Below are 19,952 nucleotides of genomic sequence, written 5' to 3' on the forward strand. Positions count from 1 at the left end.
GGGACCCCCCCCGGACCCATCCCCCCTCAACACCCTCATTCCTCATTAGTGGGGGGGGGGGGATTTGCGCTAATTAGCCACGGTGGCAGTGGGGGAGGGGCAGGGGCCAGGGCAGGGGAGGGGCTGTAAATATTTGGTGCCAAAAGGGAGATTTTTACACTAATATATAGAGGTTTTTTGGGGTTGTTTGTGTCTGTCTCCTCTATGTGGGGGTGCCCAGATCCCTGGGTCCCCCCCTTTGGGTGCTCAGACTCCTGGTTCCCCCCCCTTGGGGTTCTGTGACCTCTGGGTCCCCCTCTTTGGGTGCACAGATGACTGAATCCCCCCCCCCCCTTTGGGTGCCTGGACACCTGGGCCTCCCCCCTTTGGGGTGCTCAGACCCCTGGGTCCCCCTTTTTGGGTCCTCTGACCCCTGGGTCCCCCCTTTGGGTGCCCAGATCCCTGGGTCCCCCCTCTTGGGGTGCTGTGACCCCTGGGTCCCCCCTTTGGGTGCCTGGATGCCTGGGTCCCCCTTTTTGGGTCCTCTGACTCCTGGGTCCCCCCCTTGGGGTGCTCAGACTCCTGGGTCCCCTCCTTGGGGTGCTGTGACCCCTGGGTCACCGCTTTGGGTGCCTGGATGCCTGGGTCCCCCTTTTTGGGTCCTCTGACCCCTGGGTCCCCCATTTGGGTGCCCAGATCCCTGGGTCCCCCCTCTTGGGGTGCTGTGACCCCTGGGTCCCCCCTTTGGGTGCCTGGATGCCTGGGTCCCCCTTTTTGGGTCCTCTGACTCCTGGGTCCCCCCCTTGGGGTGCTCAGACCCCTGGGTCCCCCCTTTGGGTGCCTGGACACCTGGACCTCCCCCCTTTGGGGTGCTCAGACTCCTGGGTCCCCTCCTTGGGGTGCTGTGACCCCTGGGTCACCCCTTTGGGTGCTCAGACTCCTGGGTCCTCCCCCTTTGGGTGCCTGGACCCCTGGGTCCCCCTTTTTGGGTCCTCTGACCCCTGGGTGCCCCACTTTGGGTGCCCAGATCCCTGGGTCCCCCCCTTTGGGTGCCTGGACACCTGGGTCCCTCTTTTTGGGTCCTCTGACCCCTGGGTGCCCCCCTTTGGGCGCCCCCCCCGCCTTTGGGTGCCCCCCCCCATCAGGGTGACCTCTGTTTTGGCACATGGGTGCTCAGCTGAACCCAGGCAGCCGGGACTGCCCCCACCCTCCAGCTCTGACGCACAACACCCCCCCACACCCCCCCCCAGGGCCTGGAAGGCACCCAAATGGCCGGGGGGGGCACCCAGGTGGCCGGAGGTGGGGGGGGGGCACCCAGACCTCAGGGCTTTTCCCAGTTCAACACCCAGTCACCCTGCCCCCCCCCCCCCCCCCGTGGGGTTTTCCACACACCCTGGGGTCCCTCGGGGTGTGTATGTGTGTGTGTGGGGGGGGGGTGTTGGTCCTTTTATTTTTATTTTTTTTGGGGGGGGTGTGGGGGTGGTGTCCCCACATACTTGGGTCCTCCCTGCCAACCCCCCCCTCCCCTTCTTTTTGGGAGTGGAAAAAGGGAAAATGATGCAAACACCCTCCGCCCCCCCCCCCCCCCCAAAATGACTCAGGGTTTAGGAACCCAGGCGTCCACGCTGCCCAGCCCCCACCCTGCCCTCCATAGGGGACCCAGACATTTGGGTGTCTCCCCTATAGCCCCCCCCCCCCCAGGGGATCTAAGTGTCTGGGTGGGACCCCCCCCCCAAACCCCTATAGACCCCCCCAAAGGGGACTCAGTTCCATCCCCCCCCCCTCCCGCCCCCCCGTGTCTGCTCCTGGTTTCGCAACGTGGGAAAACCCGTTGCGTGACATACGTGTAAGTCGGGGGGGAGGAAGCTATAGGGGCTATAAGGGAAAGGGGGCTCTGGGGGGGGGGTACGGGGGGGGTTAGGCAGGAGGCGAACCCCGTTTTATGCCCCCCCCCATCCCTACACAGCTGCTATTTACTCCTATAGAGCACCATAACCCCTTATATAGCCCCCCCCGCCATAAACCCCCGTACGCCCCTATATACCCCTTTACATCCAAGTATTTCCCCATATACTCCCATATACCCCCCATACACCCCCAAGCCCCCCTATAGCCTGCTGTTCCCCTCCATATACCCCCCACACTCGTTTACACCCCCCCCCAGACCACGAGACTCCCCATACCCGTCCATACATCGTTCTATACCCCACACAGCCCTATGCATGCTCACACACCCCTATAGACCCCACCCCACCCCCTCTACAGACTCTATACCCCTCCGTGGGCTCCTCTAGACCCCCATACACCCCCTATATGGCCCCTATACAAGCCTTAAAGGCATTATAGACCCCCCCAAAGGCCCCTATAGACCTCCACGCACACCCTGTAGCCCTCTGTTGACACCCATACATCCTCTATAGCCTGCTATAGCTACCCATACACCCCCCTAGTCCCATATAAGCCCCTATGGCCCCATCACACACCCTGTGGAGCCCCTTACAGCTCCCTATCACCCCCTATACCCCTCCGTGCAACCTCTGGAGCTCGCACATGGCCCTCTGTAGCTCCCTATAGCCTCCCATACACCCCTCTAGTCCCATATAGCCCCCTGTATCCCCCCCCATACAGTCTCTATAGGCCCCTGCAGCTCCCTTTCACCCCATACACCCCCTATATCCCCCTATACCCCTCCATGCAACCCCTGTAGTCCCCAACACACACTCTATAGCTCCCTATCACCCCCTAAACCCCTCCATGCAACCCCTATAGCCCCCCATACACCCCTCTAGTCCCATATAGCCCCCTGTATCCCCCCCCATACAGTCTCTATAGGTCCCTGCAGCTCCCTTTCACCCCATACACCCCCTATATCCCCCTGTACCCCTCCATGCAACCCCTGTAGCCCCCAACACACACTCTATAGCTCCCTATCACCCCCTAAACCCCTCCATGCAACCCCTATAGCCCCCAATATAGCCCCCAATATAGCCCCCAATATAGCCCCCAATACAGCCCCCAATACAGCCCCCAATACAGCCCCCAATACAGCCCCCAATACAGCCCCCAATACAGCCCCCAATACCCGCTCTGCCTCCCCTATAGGGCCCCTCATAGCCCCCTACACATCCCCCCAGCCCCCTATAGACCATTATATACCCCTATGGCTCCCATACGCCACCTATACCTCCTATAGAGCTCCATAGCCCCCTATAGCCCCCCCCAGCCCCTATAGCCCTCCCCCAGCACCCCTGGGCGGGTGGGCGGAGCATCCCGGCGACACCACGCCTCCGCGGGGGAGGCAGCCAATAGGAGCCGCCGAAGGGGGCGGGGCGACGCCGCCGGCTATAAAAGAGCGCCGCCGGCGCCGCCACCGCCATTTTGCGACATGACCATGACGATGGCGGCGGCGGCGGCGGCGGCGACATGTCGGGGCTGGGGACAAGCTGAGGGGCTCCCCGGTGGGGTGAGCCCTTCCCCGCCCCGCCACTTCACCTTCGAGCCCCTGGTGGGGCCCAGCGACCCCCCCAGGCCCCGCCGCCGGCACCGCCGCGTCCTCTACCCGCCTGCTGTAAGTACCAGACACCCGCGTTTCCCCATCGGGGGGGGGGTTCCCCCCCCCCCTCCTTTTCCCGGATTTCGGGGTGCCCTCCCCGGGCCTCCTGGGTCCCCCGGGGCGGGCAGGATGAGGCCCATTTCCCGGGGGTGAGTCACTTCCCCGCTCCCCGACGCCTGACTCAGACCAACCTGGGCCCCGGAGGGTGAATTCCCCCCTTGCCCCCCCCCCCCCCCCCCGGGGTGGTTATTTACCCCGTGGGGGGGTTGGGTTAAAATTACCCCAGCTACCCTTCTGGCACCCGAGCAGGGTCGGAGGGGGGTTGCCTTTGGATGAGTTCCCTCAGCTTGATCGGGGGGGGGGTTTGCCCCTGAGGGGAAGTACTTGCCCCGGGAGGGGGGCATTTGCCTGAGGGAGGGGGATATTTGCCCCGGGGGGGAGTTACTTACCCCGGGAGGGGGATATTTGCCCCGGGGGGGAGTTACTTACCCCAGGAGGGGGGTATTTTCCCCGGGGGGGAGTTACTTACCCCGGGAGGGGGGGTATTTGCCCTGGGGGGGGGAGGTTACTTGCCTGAGGGAGGAGGGTAGTTGCCCCTGGGGGGGGGGAGGTTACTTGCCTGAGGGAGGAGGGTATTTGCCCTTGGGGGGGGGGGAGTTTATTGCCCTGGGGGGGATGTTTATTGCCCTGGGGGGGGTTACTTGCCAGAGGGAGGGGAGTTACTTGCCCCAGAGGGGAATTTGCCCCAGGCAGATGAGTTGATACCCCACTTTGTTGCCCCCCCCCCCCCCCCCCAGGTGCGGCGGCTGCCCCCCACGGAGGAGCCGAGCGCGGCGAAGCGGCTCCTGGTGCTGCTGTTGGCTGTGGTGAGTGCCCAGGTGTACAGCGCGCCCGGGGAGGTGACACCCGAGACGCCCTCACTACCTGCTGTGACATCCCCGCCCGGGGACGAAGTGCTGCTCAGGACTGCCGTGACAGCCACGGGGACAACCTGGACACCCAACGGGACACTGGTGGGGACACCAGCGGCACCCGGGGGGACGCTTGTGGGTGCCTTCTGCCCCCGCCCGCTGCTGTCACCCGCCCTGCGGCCCCACAACTGCACTGCCCGCTGAGGAGCACGCAGGACCCTCGCCCTCCTCTCGGGGTGGGCACCCAACGCTTTGGCGCCTTGGCCTCGGGGGTGGCACCCGGCATCCCGCTGCGCCCATCGCCGCGGCCTCGGGGCTGGGCCCGACTGGCTGGACTGGGAGCCGTACTGATTGTAGTGGCCACAGGGTGGCACCACGCACCCACGGGTGCCCCTCACCTCAGCTTTGGGGTGGCACCCGGTGCCCCACGCACGCTTTGGCCTCAGGGCTGTGACAGCACCCAGCACCCCTGGGTGCCCCTCGCTGTGCGCTCAAAGAGGCGTTCAGCACCCATGGGTACCCCTACCTCGCCTTCGGGGCCGCCCCGAGCACCCATGGGTGCCCTCCACCCAACCTCAGGGCTGCTCACCTCATCCCCTTTCCCCCCTTAATGGTATTTATTTATTGTATTTGTATTTATTTTGCGGTTATTTAATTGAGGGTTATTTAACTTTATTTAATTGGGGGTTATTTCACGCGATTTGGGGGTATTTAATAATTGCTGTTATTTAACGTCAGTCACTGCTGGGTCTTTATTGGAGCGTCGTGTGGTCGTGCCTGGGGGGGGCCCTTGCAACCCCCCCCCCCCAGAGCCCCTCTCCCCCCCACTGCCTGCACCCTTGCTGCGATGGGAGCTCTTCAAGAAAAGGGGAGGAAGTGCTTCCTCCTCCTTGACGTGCGAGAGAATAGGCTTTTCCCCATTTTCTGCCCCAATTTCCAAGCTGGGGAGGGGTGGGCATGCCACACCCACTGTTTTGGGGGTGTTGGTGATGCGAGGAATTAAAGAAAACCTCATTTTAGGCAGAAAAACAACACTTTTTTTTTTTCATCGCGAGTTGGCCATGGGACGCACGCAGGCGCCGAGCTCCGGTTTATTGAATCAACTCGTAGGCGACGCTGGAATACAAAGTCACAAAAGTAACAAAAAGAAAAAAAATTTTTTTTTTTTTAAAAAAAGCTGAAAACAGCTTCATTTCACTCCCGTTTTGGGGGGTCACGCTGGGGGGATGGGACAAATCCCACGTTTGATTGGGCTCTGTGCGGGATAATAAAGTCTTTCCTCTGAAACATGCACTTGGCAGTGCCAATGACCCAAATTTAGGGGGTTTCCCCCCATAATGGCACTTGGGGAGCACCATCACCGCCTGGCTGCACCGACAAAACCACAAACAACACACATGACAGCAGTAAAAAAAAAAAAAGGAAAACAGAATTTTTGCCCGTTGATCCCAGATAGGACTTGCCCCCTGCCCACCCCCAAAAATAATCTGCCTAGAGAGCACAACCCAGCAGAAAAAGGGAAAAAAACCCAAAAAACCCTTTTCTGCTTCAGTTTTTACCAGGTCCCACCTAGAAGAAATTTCATAAATCTTGGGTCATGCTCAGTGGTGCTTTAAAACACAGTGGGAGGAGGAGGGGGTGGGAGAACATCATTAAAAATGATCCTAATTAGGTGGGAAATTGATTTTATTTGCCTCCATCTGCCCCAAAATGTGAGGGGGGGTGGTGTGCAGTCCCCTGTCTGCCACAGGGTCACCGGCTTTAGGAAGGGATGTGTCCTGCTGTGAAAAGGTAGTAATTTGGTTAAAAATTTAAGGGGGGGGGGTGGTGTGTGGTGTGTCCCCCATCCCCTAATTAGATCATTAATTAGCCAAGGCTCCAGGCAGGAACAAGCCCCCCCAGTGCCAGGACTTTGAGGTCAACTCAGGCTGGGTGTTGGGCGACTGGTCGGGGAGGGTGGGGGAAGGATGGAGCTGGGGCAGCAGCCAGTGTTCCCTTAATTAGAGAGGTCATTAATTAGCCATCAGGGCTGAATGGCTCCAGGTGGGAACATCCCCAATGCCAGGGCTTTGCCGCTAACCCACATGGGGTGTCGGGCGAGCGGCTGGGGGGGAGGACGGAGCCACAGAATGAAGGGGACTTGCCCATCCTCTAATTAAAGAGCTCATTAATTAGCCACCAAGGCTGAACAGCTCTGGGCAGGAACACGCCCCCCAACGATGGGTCTTTGAGGTCAACCCCGGTTGGGTGTTGGGCAAGTGGCTGGGGTTGCAGGGGGAAGGATGGAGCTGGGGCTGCACCCAGGGTCCTCATGCCCCAATTAAAGAGCTCATTAATTAGCCACCAAGGCTGAACGGCTCCGGGCAGGAACACGCCCCCCAACGATGGGTCTTTGAGGTCAACCCCTGGTTGGGTGTCGGGCGAGCGGCTGGGGAGGTGGGGAGGAGGATGGAGCCACAGAATGAAGGGGACTCGCCCATCCTCTAATTAAAGAGCTCATTAATTAGCCACCAAGGCTGAACGGCTCACACGCCCCCCAACGATGGGTCTTTGAGGTCAACCCCGGTTGGGTGTCGGGTGAGTGGTTGGGGACACAGGGGGAAGGATGGAGCTGGGGCTGGACCCAGGGTCCTCATGCCCCAATTAAAGAGCTCATTAATTAGCCACCACGGCTGAACGGCTCCGGGCAGGAACACGCCCCCCCAACGAGGGGGCTCGGAGGCCAACCCCCGGGTGGGTGTCGGGTGAGTGGCTGGGGAGGACGGAGCCACAGAATGAAGGGGACTTGCCCATCCTCTAATTAAAGAGCTCATTAATTAGCCACCAAGGCTGAACGGCTCCACCCCCAACGATGGGTCTTTGAGGTCAACCCCAGTTGGGTGTCGGGCGAGCGGCTGGGGACACAGGGGGAAGGATGGAGCTGGGGTCCTCATGCCCCAATTAAAGAGCTCATTAATTAGCCACCAAGGCCGAACGGCTCCGGGTAGGAACACGCCCCCCAACGAGGGGGCTCGGAGGCCAACCCCCGGGTGGGTGTCGGGCGAGCGGCTGGGGAGGTGGGGAGGAGGCCGGAGCCGCGGCGGGGGCCGGGCACCGCTCAGTTGATGAGGGAGGAGGTCTGGGCCCCCGAGGCGGGGGCCGAGGGGAAGGACGGGTGGGGGAAGGCCCGGGCGGGGAAGGAGAGGGCCCACGGCAGGTCCAGGGTGGGGCTGGAGAGGGGAGGGATGGGCAGGGGCGAGGGAGAGGCGGGGAAGGAGGGCAGCGAGGGGACGGGCGCCGCCGAACCGCCCAACGGCGGGGAGAAGGCGGCGCCGGAGAAGGCGCCGGAGGGGTTGGCGGCGGCGGCGGCGGCGGCGGCTTTGGGCTTGTCCCCGGCGTGGGTGCGTTGGTGGCGGTTGAGGTGGGAGCTCCGGCTGAAGCACTTGCCGCACTCGGGGCACTTGTAGGGCTTCTCGCCGGTGTGGACGCGCTGGTGGATGGTGAGCTCGGAGCGTTGGATGAAGCTCTTGCCGCACTCGGGGCACTGGTAGGGCTTCTCGCCGAGGTGGGTGCGCTGGTGGGTGATGAGGTTGGAGGAGACGCTGAAGCATTTCCCGCACTCGCCGCAGCGGTACGGTTTCTCCCCGGTGTGCATCCGGCGGTGGATGGTCAGGTCCGACTTCTGGATGAAACCCTTCCCGCAGTCCCCGCAGGCGTAGGGCTTCTCGCCGGTGTGGATGCGCCGGTGTTTAACCAGCGCCGACCGTTGCCCGAACCCCTTCCCGCACTCCCCACACTTATAGGGTTTCTCCGGCGGTACCGGCGGTGCCGTTTCACCGTCGCCGGTGTCCGATTCCCTCCCGCAATCCAGACACTGTTGAGCGCGGGGACGTAACCCCACCGCGTTGCCCCGGTTCTTGCCGCAATCCGGGCACTTGGGGGGCTGCCCCACCGTCCCTCCGGCACCGTGGGCACGCTGATGCTTGAGCAACGCGGCGCCTTGGCTGAAACATCGCCCGCACTGGGCGCACTGGAAGAGGCGACCGTGACGGTGAGCGGCCAAGAAGCCGGCTAGGTGTTCGGGGCAACGGTAGGATGCCCGTTCGGCCGCGTGGATCTTCTGGTGCCGGTCGAGGTGGGAGCTGACGCTGAAGCTTTTCCCGCACTCGGCACACGTGTACGGCCGCTCGCCGGTGTGCACCCGTTGGTGGCGTTCCAGGTCGGAGCGTTGGATGAAACCTTTGCCGCAATCGCCGCAAGCAAAGGGCCGTTCGCCGGTGTGGATGCGCCGGTGCTGGGTGAGGTTGGAGCCCCGGCTGAAGCTCTTGCCGCAATCGCCGCAGCGGTGAGGCCGCTCGCCGCTGTGGGTCTTGCGGTGCTTGGCCAAAGCGGAGCGTTGGGCGAAGCTCTTCCCGCATTCGGGGCAGCGGTGAGGAGCCGGCGAGCCCTCCGGCGGTGGCGGTCGGGGACGGGCGCGGGGTTGGGCGGGTGGGCCGGGTCCCCCGGCGTGGGTGCGGCGGTGCCGGTCGAGGTGGGAGCTGACGCTGAAGCGTTTGCCGCAGTCGCCGCAAGGGTACGGCCGCTCGCCGGTGTGAACCCGCCGGTGCCGCTCCAGGTCGGAGCGTTGGATGAAGCCTTTGCCGCAATCGCCGCACCGGTGAGGCCGCTCCCCGGTGTGGATGCGCCGATGCTGGGCCAGGTTGGACCCTCGGCTGAAGCCTTTGCCGCAGTCGCCGCAGCGGTGCGGCTTCTCCCCGCCGCGTTCCGGCTGCCGGGCCGACTGCCGGCACCGCCGCCCGCACTCGGAGCACCGCCGCGGCTTTGCCAGGCTCTGCGACCGGTTCCTCATCCCGCATTCGGCGCATCCGCCCCGGGACGCCGGCGCCGCCGTGCCGCCCTTCTTGCCCCCGTTCCCTTTACCGCCGGCGGGGGGGTCGCCTGCTTGCCCCCCACTTTGGCACTGCTCGACATCCTCCAGCGCCGCCTCCTCGCCGTCCCGCGGTGCCGAATCCTCCTCGGTCCCACTCCCGGTGCCGGCACCTGCACCGTGGTGAGAAACCATGAGTCCCTCCGGCACAACACCCCCCATCAACCCCCCCCCCCCCCCCCAAAATTAATTTGAAGCCCCCCAACGTGGGAAAGGGGGCATCTCCCCGGACTTCTGTAAGACCTTTGAGGTGGCCCTCCGCAACGTCCTTCTCTCCAAGTTGGAGAGATCCGGAGTTGACGGATGGACCGTTGGGTGGGTCAGGAACCGGGCGGGTGGCGGCATCCAAAGAGTCATGATCAACAACTCAACATCTGGATGGAGACCAGTGATGGGTGGTGGCCCTCAAACGTCTGTACCGGGACCAGTGTTCGTCCAGACCCTCGCGGGGGCCATGTGCCACGGTCACCTCTTTGCCGTGGTGCTCCACAGCGTCCACCTCGCCGGGTCGGGGGGAGTTGGTGGGTCAGGACCCGGGCGGGTGGCGGCATCCAAAGAGCCGCCCGCGGTCACCGGCTCCACGTCTACGTGGAAACCGGCGACGAGCGGTGGCCCTCGAGGGCCCGCACGGGGACCGGTGCTGCTCCAGAGCGGCGGCAGCCCCGGAGGCGCTGGGATCAAGGGCACCCGCGAGCCTGGGGGCGACCCCAAGCTGCGCGGGGCGGCTGATCCCCCCGAGGGACCTGGAGAAGCTGGAGAGGTGGGCCCAGGTGACCCTCAGGGGGTTCAGCCAGGCCGAGCGCGCGGGCACGGTCACGGTCACGGTCACGGCAGCCCCCGCCACGGGCACGGGCTGGGGGCGAGGGGCTGGAGAGGGGAGAAGGCCTCGGGGGCTGGAGCAGTGGCCGCCAGGGGCCAACCCGCGCTCCCAGCCCCGGGAGCCACCCGCCTGCGGGGCTGCGGCAGCAGGAGCGTGGCCACCAGGCCGAGGGAGGTGGGGGCCCCCCTCTGCTCTGGCGAGCCCCCCCCGGAGCGCTGCAGCCGGGGGCCCTCGGGACAGGGAGGACACGGAGCTCTTGGGGCGGGTCCGGAGGAGGCCCCGGAGATGATCCGGGGGGTGGGACACCTCTGCTCCGGGTCGGGCTGGAGAAGAGGAGGCGCGGGGCGACCTCGTGGTGGCCGCCCAGCCCTGGGGGGGGACAGTTTTGAGCTAAAACCGGGGAGATTGTGGTCAAAGGCCGACGTTTTTTACGCTGAGGGTGGTGAGACACTGGAAGAGGTTGGAGATGCCCCGTCCCTGGAGACACGCAAGGTCGGGTTGGACGGGGCTTCGAGCAACCTGGTCTGGTTGGGGGTGGCCTTGGCCATGGAGCAGGTGACCTTCCGAGGTCCCTTCCAACCCCAAACCCTCCTGTGATGTCCTGGACGGGGCTCTGAGGAACCCGATGTGGTCGGAGATGGCCCTCCCCATGGAGCAGGTGACCTTCCAAGGTCCCTTCCAACCCCAAACCCTCCTGTGATGTCCTGGACGGGGCTTTGAGCAACCAGATGTGGTCAGAGATGGCCCTCCTCATGGAGTTGGTGACCTTCCAAGGTCTCCTCCAACCCCAAACCCTCCTGGGATGTCCTGGACGGGGCTTTGAGCAGCCAGATGAGGTTGGAGATGACCCTGCTCATGGAGATGACCTTCCGAGGTCCCTTTCTGGGATGTCCTGGACGGGGCTCTGAGGAACCCGATGTGGTTGGAGATGATCCTCCTGGTGGACTAGGTGACCTTCCAAGGTCTCCTCCAACCCCAACCAGCCCATTCAGTACAAAACCAACCCCCCAAAGCACTGAACCCCGAAACCTGCTCCCACCCCGTTGCCCACGGGAAGGTCCCAGAATGAAGGGGGTCTTGGAGAAGGTCTCGGGGAGGTTCTTGAGAAGTTCCTCCCCAAATTTACCTCCATCTTTGGGTGTTTTCTTGCGGTTTCGGCGCTTCCCCCCCTGCCCCTGCTCCCGCACCAGCTCCCGCAGCATCTTCTCCACCTGGCTCCTGCCGGCCGTTTGCAGGATCAGGCCCAACTGGCGGCGTAAATCGGTGTTCACCCCCCCATCGCTGGAGCCGGCCCCCGCCGAGGGTTGGATCTGGGTGGGCTCTGGTTGACCTTGTTCCCCCTCCGCCTCCACGCCTGGAAAAAGCACCGTTAGACCCTCAAAAACTTAAGGAATTCACCCAAAATTTGGTGGTGGTGGTGGGGGGTGGGTGGTTGTCTCCAAAAATCCCGAGGGATTCGCCCAAATTTGAGGGGGGTCCCCAATTCACCTGAATTTGAGGGGTCCTCAAAGCCTAAGGAATTGATTCAAATTTGAGGCGTCCCCAATTCACCCGAAGCTGGGGGTGGGGTGGGGTGGGGGGGTGTCCCCAAAACCCAAGGGATTCGCCCAAATTTCCAGCGTCTCCAAAAAATCGAAGGAATTCACTCCAGTGTGGGCAGCCTCAAAAAACTTCAGGAATTCACTCAAATTTAGGGGGGTCTCCACAAATCCTAAGGGATTCAATGACAATTGGGGGGGGGGCTCCAATTTACTCCAATTTGTGGGGTCCCCAAAACCTAAGGAATTCAGTCAAATTTGGGCATCCCCAAAAAACTTAAAGAATTTGCCCAAATTTAGGGGCGTCTCCAAAAATCCTATGGGATTTGCCCAAATTTGGGGGGTCTCCAATTCACCCAAATTTGGGGGGGTCCCCAGAACCCAAGGGACTCGCCCACATTTGGGGGGTCCCCAAAAACATGAAGATTCAATCAAATTTGGAGGGTGCCCAATTCACCCAAATTTGGGGAATTCTAAATTCCCTCAAAACCTAAGGAATTTACCCAATTTTGGGGCTCCCCAAAAACCTAAGGTATTCACCCAAATTTGGGGAGCCCCCAAAAACATAAGAAATTCACTCAAATTTGGGGAATCCACAAAATCTAAGGGATTGACCCAAATTTGGGCAATCCCCAAAACCTAAGGAATGGACCCAAATTTGGAAGTTCCCAAAAACCGAAGGAATGGACCCAAATTTGGGGGGTCCCAAAATCCTACAAAATTCACCCAAATTTGGGGAATCCTCTAAACCTACAGAAATCACCCAACTTTGGGGAATCTCCAAAACCTAAGGAATTCACCCAATTTTACAGGTCCCCCAAAACCTAAGGAATTGACCCAAATTTGGAAGTTCCCAAAAACCTAAAAAATTGACGCAAGTTGGGGGGGGGGTGTCCCCAAAACTGACGAAATTCACCCGAATTTGGGGAATCCTCAAAACCTAGGGATTTCACCTCAATTCCGGGGCTCCCCCAAAAACTTAGGGCGTTCGCTTAAATTGACGAGACCCCAAAACCTAAGAAACTCACCTAATTTTGGGGGGGGGGGGGGGGTGGGAATCGCCAAAACCCGAAGGAATTCACCGCAATTTGAGGGGGTCACCAGAACCTCAGGAATTCACCCCAATTTGGGGAGGGGGTCTCCCTCCCCCCCCCCCCCCCGAACCCCAAGACTTACCCGACACGAGCCCCCGCCTGCGGTGGGACTCGGCGAAGGCGGTGATGCGCGGCCAACTGATGGCGATTTCCTCCGCTGCCGGGGAGAAGGTTGGTCCTCAGGCGCCCGGACGCCCCGGTGATGGGCTCCAGCCACCCCCCTTTTCCCCCCCTCCACCGCGAGACACCCTCTATTTTGGGGTGAAATGCTCCACTTTTGGGCAAAACGGGCTTCCAGCAGCTCCAAGTCACCGCGGCGAGGGAAACTGAGGCAGCACAGGGTACCCCCACCCCCCCCCAAATCCCACCCCTGAGTCCGTGCGATGCTCACAGCCCCCCCCCCAAATCTCAACGTGTGCCACGGGGGGTGTGGGGGGGTGTGGGTGTGGGTGTCCCCAACCTACATGTGGGGTGACGATGGCGCTGGGGACCCCCAAAATGACCCAGCCCCCCCCCCACCCCCCTCCCAAAATTGGGACATCCCAGGGGGGTCCCTCCACGCCCCTTACCCAAGGAAATCACGTTCTCGTAGTTCTCCTGCATGGTGACCCCAAAAAATAGGGGGACGGGGGGGTCCCAGCGGGGGGACAAGGGGGGTCCCAGGTGGGTGGCGTCACCCCACAACCAAAAGTCCGGCTCCTGCAACAATAAGAGACACCCCCCCCCCGTGAGCACCCCAATACCCCCCTTTTTTCTCTATGGAGAGGGGGTTCAGTGTCTCCCCCCCCTCTTTGCTCCCCAAATTTTCCAGGGCTGTGCACCCCAATCCCCAAGGGCAGCTGGAGACGCGTGCCCCTCTGTTAAATTGTGCCTGCTTTTTGGGGTGCCCAGGGGCTGCACCCCTGCTCTTTAGGGTCCCCAGTGGCCGTTCACCCGCTTTTTGGGGTGCTCAGGGGATGTGCCCGCTTTCTGGGGTGCCCAGGAGCTGCACCCCACTTTTTGGGGTGCCCAGGGGCTGCACCTCTGCTCTTTGGGGTCCCCAGTGGCTGCTCACCCGCTTTTTGGGGTGCCCAGGGGATGTGCTCGCTTACTGGGGTGCCCAGGGGCTGCACCCCACTTTCTGGGGTGCCCAGGCACCGCGCCTCTGCCCTTCGGGGTCCCCAGCAGCTGCTCACCCGCTTTTTGGGGTGCCCAGGGGCTGTGCCTCCTCTTCGGGGTGCCCAGAGGATGCTCACCCACTCTTCGGGCTGCCCAAGCGCTGCACCCCAACTCTTTGGGGTACCCCCCCCCCGCTGCACCCCCCCCCCCCTCCCCAGCACACAAGCTCAACACCCCACCCCACCCGCCCCCGGCAGAATTTGGGGCTCCCAGCCGGGGTCGGGGAGGGGATGGGGGGGGGGGAGGTAACCACCGAGCAGCGCGGGGCAGGGGAGGGGGTGTGTTTATGGGGGGGACCCCCCTCCCTCAAGTTACCTGCGGTGTTGGGGGGGGGGGCTCAGCCCGGGGTTCCCGGGGCTCCCCCCCGGGCTCCGGGGACTCTCCTCGCCGAGCACCGGTCCCGGTGGGGGCGGCTCCCCGTGTGACCCGGATACAGTGAAGCCGCGGCCGCCCTCCTCCTCCTCCTCCTCCTCCTCCTCCTCCTCCTCCTCCAGGGCCCTCTAGCGGCCCCCGCCTCCGCTTCACCCCCCACCCCCCTCCCCAAAACCGACCCCCCCACACCTCGAACCCACCCCGGCTCCCCCGAACCCTCCCCGGAGGGTTTCACCCCCCGCCCCCCTGTTCCGCCCCCCCCGCGCTCAACCGCTATAGTAGACACTGGAGAATCCCCCCCCACCAAAGGATGCTGTGGGATGGGGTGGAGATTGGGCTGGGCTCGCTGCCCCCCCCTCCCCCCCCCCCGCGTGCTGGCCCAACTCGCCATAGGGACCAGCTAAAGTGGGGGGGGGTGGTCAACCATGGGGGATTGGAGCCCCAAATCCATCGGCGTCCGGAGGTGGAGACAGGGGCAGCCCAGGGGCACCAAGGAGGTGCCCAAGGAGGTGCCCAAGGAGGTGCCCAAGTTGCTTCTTGCCCAAGGACTTGCCCAAGGAGTTGCCCAAGGAGGAGCCCAGGATGTCCAAGGAGGTGCCCAAGTTGCTTCTTGCCCAAGGAGATGCCCAAGGAGTTGCCCAAGGACTTGCCCAAGGAGTTGCCCGAGGAGATGTCCAATGAGTTGCCCAAGTTGTTTGTTGCCCAAGGAATTGCCCAGGATGTTCAAGGAGTTGCCTAGATTGTTTGTTGCCCAAGGAGTTGCCCAAGGAGGTGCCCAGGATGTCCAAGGAGTTGCCCAAGATGTTCAAGGAGGTGCCCAAGTTGCTTATTGCCCAAGGAGATGCCCAAGGAGTTGCCCAGGATGTTCAAGGATTTGCCCAAGTTGTTTGTTGCCCAAGGAGGTGCCCAAGGAGTTTCCCAAGTTGTTTGTTGCCCAAGGAATTGCCCAGGATGTTCAAGGAGTTGCCCAAATTGTTTGTTGTCCAAGGAGTTGCCCAAGGAGATGCCCAAGATGTTCAAGGAGGTGCCCAAGATGTTCAAGGAGGTGCCCAAGTTGCTTGTTGACCAAGGAGATGCCCAAGGAGTTGCCCAAGGAGGAGCCCAGGATGTCCAAGGAGTTGCCCAAGATGTTCAAGGCGGTGCCCAAGTTCCTTATTGCCCAAGGAGATGCCCATGGAGTTGCCCAGGATGTCCAAGCATTTCCCCAAGTTGCTTCTTGCCCAAGGAGATGCCCAAGGAGTTTCCCAAGTTGTTTGTTGCCCAAGGAATTGCCCAGGATGTTCAAGGAGTTGCCCAAATTGTTTGTTGCCCAAGGAGTTGCCCAAGGAGTTGCCCAAGATGTTCAAGGAGTTGCCCAAGATGTTCAAGGAGGTGCCCAAGGAGTTGCCCAAGGAGATGCCCAAGGAGTTTCCCAAAGAGTTGCCCAAGGACTTGCCCAGGATGGTCAAGGAGGTGCCCAAGTTGCTTGTTGCCCAAAGAGTTGCCCAAGGAGTTGCCCAGGATGTCCAAGGAGTTGCCCAAGATGTTCAAGGAGGTGCCCAAGTTGCTTGTTGACCAAGGAGATGCCCAAGGAGTTGCCCAAGGAGATGCCCAAGGAGTTTCCCAAAGAGTTGCCCAAGGACTTGCCCAGGATGGTCAAGGAGGTGCCGAAGTTGCTTGTTGCCCAAAGAGTTGCCCAAGGAGTTGCCCAGGATGCCCAAGGAGTTGTCCAAGTTGTTTGTTGCCCAAGGAGGTGCCCAAGTTGCCTCCTCTCTTGACCCAATGAAGGCAGAGGATCTTCCTCCTTGGAGATCCTCTCCTGGACCCAAGGAGGCAGAAGGGTTTTGGGCGTCTTTGGAACAACCCAGCCAGCGTCAGCGTGGGACGAGGGGGGGACCTTCAGGAGCATGAGGCATTCTGGGGGGGGGCGGGGGGGGGACACACGGGACAGGACACCCCACAGTTGGGGGGACACACGCGCGTAGCCCCAACCTTTCACCTCCCAGCAGGTGACTCACCATCACCACCACTCACCCACGGACCACGGACTGGGACAGGCGGCCGGGCTGGTTGAATTTCCCCAGGATGGAGGCGGAAGGGGGGGGGTGGTGTTGTATTTTTGGACCCCCCTCCCCCCAAAGATGACCCCCAAACCTCTGATTTTCCACACGGGAAGAGCCGGGACTCGGAGATCCTCCAAGAAGAAGCAGGAGCCAGCCGCTGGTTTTTGCACTAGTCTATTTTTATTCACAATACAAACACAGCTCCTGCTCATCTTGGGAAGAGACGGACCAGGCAGCCGGCACGGCCGCGACCCCAAAAACGCCAGGAAAACCCCCAGATTTGCGTCCTGCTCCCATCCCCGAGGTTCACCCCACGGGGTCCCCTCTTCTCCGCTGGGAAATACCTGCAGGTCGTGCTCCCCGTGATCTCCTGGGGGTTTCTTTCCAACCATGGGTGGTGTTACCTCTTCCCCGTCACCGATGGGTTCCCACCACGCGGTTCCTTTGCGTGGTGGCTGCTCAAGCAACCCAAGAGGAGCCATGAGCATCCCCAGGCCAGCTTGGGGACGTCCCCTCCCTTGTCCCAGCTCCCGTCCCCAACAGCCCCCAGCTCACCCCAACACGTCGGGTTCCTCCAACCGCAGGTGGGTTCCCGCTGAATAAATATAATAAATACATTAAATAAACCACTCAACGAAGCATCGCCGGCGGCCAAACCGCGGCACGGGGCTGGGAGCCACCAGGGCCGGACGCCCGGGCTTCTTTCTCGACAACAAAGCCACAAAATCGGGTTATTTTACCCCAAATGGTGTCGTTTGGAAGACGGCGTCATCGCGCCCCAAGCGCGGCGGGGGAGGGCTCAGGCTTCGGGTGCTGGTCAAGGCTGAGAGCAGGGGGAGGGCGGGATGGTCGAGGGATGAAGCCACCCCAGAAATTTTGGGGTCTCTCCGAGTTTGGCAAGGAGCTGGTGGGATCTCCCGCACCTCCAAGGCCATCCCCTTCCCCCCCCCGGGCCGCGCCTCCCCAGCCGCTCAGCACCGTCGCAACACCCAGGGGGGTGGTTTCTCCTGGAGGAGGAGCACGGTTGGGATGTCCTGATGTCTGTCGGCAGGATTAGGTCTGATTTTCTGGAGGGGATGCCCCCCCCCCCCCAATTCCCACTCGGCCCCCCCCACCAGCCCCATCTCCATCCTCCCCTACCTACCCTACCTTCCTACTCTACCCTACAAAAACTACGTCCTCGGGGCCAGGGTTGGTGCCGCCGGGGGACGACATCACCGCCTTGGGAGCACCCATCCCCGGGGCACCCGCCGCGCGTGGGGGGGCCACCCGAAGCACCCTGCGGCAACGGTGGGGGGACGGGAGCCACCTGGGGGGGGGGGGGTGTCAACCCTCTGGCCCACCCCCCCCCCCCCCCCCCGCCTCCCCTCTCCCCGTCCCCCCGGTTAACGGGGCGTGAGCTCATCCGGCGGCTCCTCCGGCGGCTCCTCCTCGCCGTGGCTCCGGAGGTGACGGTGAAGGTGGGAGCTGACGCCGAAACGCCGGCCGCACTGCGGGCAAGGGAACGGCTTCTCGCCGGCGTGGGCCCGTCGGTGCTTAGCCAACGCCGACCCGTCGGCGAACGCCTTGCCGCAGTCGGGGCAGGCGTGCCGGGGACCGGCGTGGGCCCGTTGGTGCTTATGGAAGTGTAGGGTGCTGTTGAAGCTCTTCCCGCAATCGGCGCAGACGTGGGGTTGCCCGCCGGCGTGGGTACGCTGGTGGCGGTAGAGGTGGGAGGTCCGGCTGAAACGTTTGCCGCAGTCCCCGCACTGGTAGGGTCGCTCGCCGGTGTGGATCCGTTGGTGTCGTTCCCAGTGGGAGCTCCAGGAAAAACTCTTCCCGCAATCACCGCACCGGTACGGCTTCTCCCCGCCGCCGTGGAGGCTACGCCGGTGCCGGGCGTACTGAGCGCGGGCGCCGAAGGCTTTACCGCACTCTTCGCAACGGAAAGGACCGTCGCCCAGGTGAAGGCGTTGGTGTTTGACCAACGCCGGCCCGTCGCCGAAACTTTTCCGGCACAGGGTGCACTTGTAGGGTCGTTGGCCGGTGTGGGTGCGTTGGTGCCGGTCAAAATGGAGGGTGCTGCCAAAACTACGCCCGCAGTAGGTGCAGATGTAAGAGCGACCGCCGGCGTGGGTGCGTTGGTGCCGGTAGAGGTGGGAGCTCCGGCTAAAACTCTTCCCGCATTCGGGGCACTGGTAGGGCTTCTCACCGGTGTGGACGCGTTGGTGCCGGTCGAAATGGGAGCTCCAACTGAAGCTCTTGCCGCAGTGACCGCACTGGAAGGGCAAGCGCCCGGTGTGCAACCGCTGGTGGGTCACCAGCTCCTTGTTCCGGCGAAAGCTCTTCCCGCACTCCTCGCATTTGTACGGCAACCCGCGGGGCCGCGCCGGCGGGGCCGGGGGACCCGGCCGCTCGGCGGCGTGAGCCCGTTGGTGCCGGTAGAGGTTGGAGCTGACGTTGAAGCTCTTGCCGCAGTGGAGGCAGAGGAAAGGTTTCTCACCGGTGTGGGTCCGCCGGTGTTTGCTGAAGTGGGAGCTGCAGCTGAAGCTCTTGCCGCACTCCCCGCACTCGTAGCTCTTCTGCAAGACGATGATGCTCTTGAAGTTGGAGAAGGCGCCGGCCCCCGGCCCGGTTTTGCCGCCCCGCCGCCCGCCCGCCGCCCCGGGGGAGTCGATTTGCTGGACTACGGTCCAACGGAGGGTCTCCCGCCTGGGGCTTCCGGTCGCCGGGCTCGGGGTGCCCCGTCAAGGTGGCCGTGTCCAGCTCGACGATTTCGGGGTCCCCCGCTGGCGGGGGGTCCGTCTTGGGGTCGCTCGGTGTCCCTGGGACAGCGGAAAGAGGAAGGGGGGGGGGGGGGGGCGGGGGGGGGGTTAATAGGCTCCCCCACAGGCTGGTGCACCCCGTAACTTTGAGCTTCTCGGCACATCCCTGGTGCAGGGTTCTGTTTGGGGGGGGGGGGGGACACGACACCGCGGGATCTGGGTGCCCGTGGAGTTGGGGGGGGGGGTCTCTGTTCCCTTCCCTGGAGCGCAATGAGGACACCCCCATCTCCCTCCGTTGTCCCCCCCCCTCCAATTCAACACTTACTCTGCATCAGCGGGGGGTCGAAGGCGTCTTCCTCCCCGTCCCCCCCGAAACGCACCGTCTGCTCCAGCTCCGCAGCCCCCCAAGGCTCCATCGCCCCTTCGGCCGGTGACACGGGGACCCTGGAAAGCCAAAACCCCCCTGTCACCATCCAAAGCCACGCCACCCCCCCCCCCCCCAAGAAAAAGAAAACAAAAAACCAACACATCACCAGGGGCGCGGTGAAGTTTGGGGTTCAGCAGGATGGTGGGTGCACCCCTCTCGTGCGGGATGGGGGGGGGGGGGAGTATTTTGGGGTCCCAGCTTGCAGTGTGTGACACCGGAGGGGGGGGGGGCTTGCAGGTCTGGGTGACACTGGGTGCCGGTGGCACACACGTTGTGCGTGTGTCCCCCCCCCGCCCCGGGCCAGCCTGAGTTGGAGGGACACCCCCCCCATCCTCCTCACCACCCCCCCGCCACCCCGCGACCCTCCTCATCCTCACCAGGGCCCCCCCCTCCCCCCCCGCCCCGCTC

At 62.9% G+C, this 19,952-nt stretch overlaps 3 protein-coding genes across 3 annotated transcripts; 1 reads left to right on the forward strand and 2 right to left on the reverse strand.

Moving 5' to 3' along the window:
- The first annotated feature begins 3,366 nt into the window (after window positions 1-3,366).
- IER3 (immediate early response 3) lies at window positions 3,367-5,236 on the forward strand. The gene is made up of 2 exons (XM_042794075.1): window positions 3,367-3,547; window positions 4,330-5,236. Exons 1-2 carry the CDS (start codon window positions 3,371-3,373, stop codon window positions 4,645-4,647), a joined length of 495 nt encoding a protein of 164 aa, XP_042650009.1. The 5' UTR covers window positions 3,367-3,370; the 3' UTR covers window positions 4,648-5,236.
- Window positions 5,237-7,434: 2,198 nt separating this feature from the next.
- LOC116959703 (zinc finger protein 2 homolog) lies at window positions 7,435-14,373 on the reverse strand. The gene is made up of 5 exons (XM_042794052.1): window positions 14,275-14,373; window positions 13,371-13,500; window positions 12,884-12,958; window positions 11,296-11,523; window positions 7,435-9,462 (listed from the first exon to the last, which is right to left on the reverse strand). Exons 2-5 carry the CDS (start codon window positions 13,402-13,404, stop codon window positions 7,541-7,543), a joined length of 2,259 nt encoding a protein of 752 aa, XP_042649986.1. The 5' UTR covers window positions 13,405-13,500; window positions 14,275-14,373; the 3' UTR covers window positions 7,435-7,540.
- Window positions 14,374-16,531: 2,158 nt separating this feature from the next.
- LOC116963861 (zinc finger protein 501-like) lies at window positions 16,532-19,533 on the reverse strand. Its single transcript, XM_042794005.1, has 2 exons — window positions 19,443-19,533; window positions 16,532-19,101 (listed from the first exon to the last, which is right to left on the reverse strand). Exons 1-2 carry the CDS (start codon window positions 19,531-19,533, stop codon window positions 17,759-17,761), a joined length of 1,434 nt encoding a protein of 477 aa, XP_042649939.1. The 3' UTR covers window positions 16,532-17,758.
- Between the last annotated feature and the right edge of the window lie 419 nt (window positions 19,534-19,952).

This window comes from Tyto alba, unplaced genomic scaffold, assembly GCF_018691265.1.
Source record: "Tyto alba isolate M040663 unplaced genomic scaffold, T.alba_DEE_v4.0 Super-Scaffold_200000178, whole genome shotgun sequence".
In the NCBI taxonomy this organism is placed as follows: Eukaryota; Metazoa; Chordata; class Aves; order Strigiformes; family Tytonidae; genus Tyto; species Tyto alba.

What these genes read in the sequence shown, in the direction of transcription:
- IER3 (XM_042794075.1), top strand. Translation starts at nt 3,371, where the DNA reads ATGACGATGGCGGCGGCGGCGGCGGCGGCGACATGTCGGGGCTGGGGA. An exon ending in GCGTCCTCTACCCGCCTGCT is followed by an intron (nt 3,548 to 4,329) that starts GTAAGTACCAGA and finishes CCCCCCCCCCAG; the next exon opens with GTGCGGCGGCTGCCCCCCAC.
- LOC116959703 (XM_042794052.1), bottom strand. Translation starts at nt 13,404, where the DNA reads ATGCAGGAGAACTACGAGAACGTGATTTCCTTGG. An exon ending in CGAGAACGTGATTTCCTTGG is followed by an intron (nt 12,959 to 13,370) that starts GTAAGGGGCGTG and finishes TCTCCCCGGCAG; the next exon opens with CGGAGGAAATCGCCATCAGT. An exon ending in GAAAACACCCAAAGATGGAG is followed by an intron (nt 9,463 to 11,295) that starts GTAAATTTGGGG and finishes ACCACGGTGCAG; the next exon opens with GTGCCGGCACCGGGAGTGGG.
- LOC116963861 (XM_042794005.1), bottom strand. Translation starts at nt 19,533, where the DNA reads ATGGAGCCTTGGGGGGCTGCGGAGCTGGAGCAGACGGTGCGTTTCGGG. An exon ending in CGACCCCCCGCTGATGCAGA is followed by an intron (nt 19,102 to 19,442) that starts GTAAGTGTTGAA and finishes CACGGCCACCTT; the next exon opens with GACGGGGCACCCCGAGCCCG.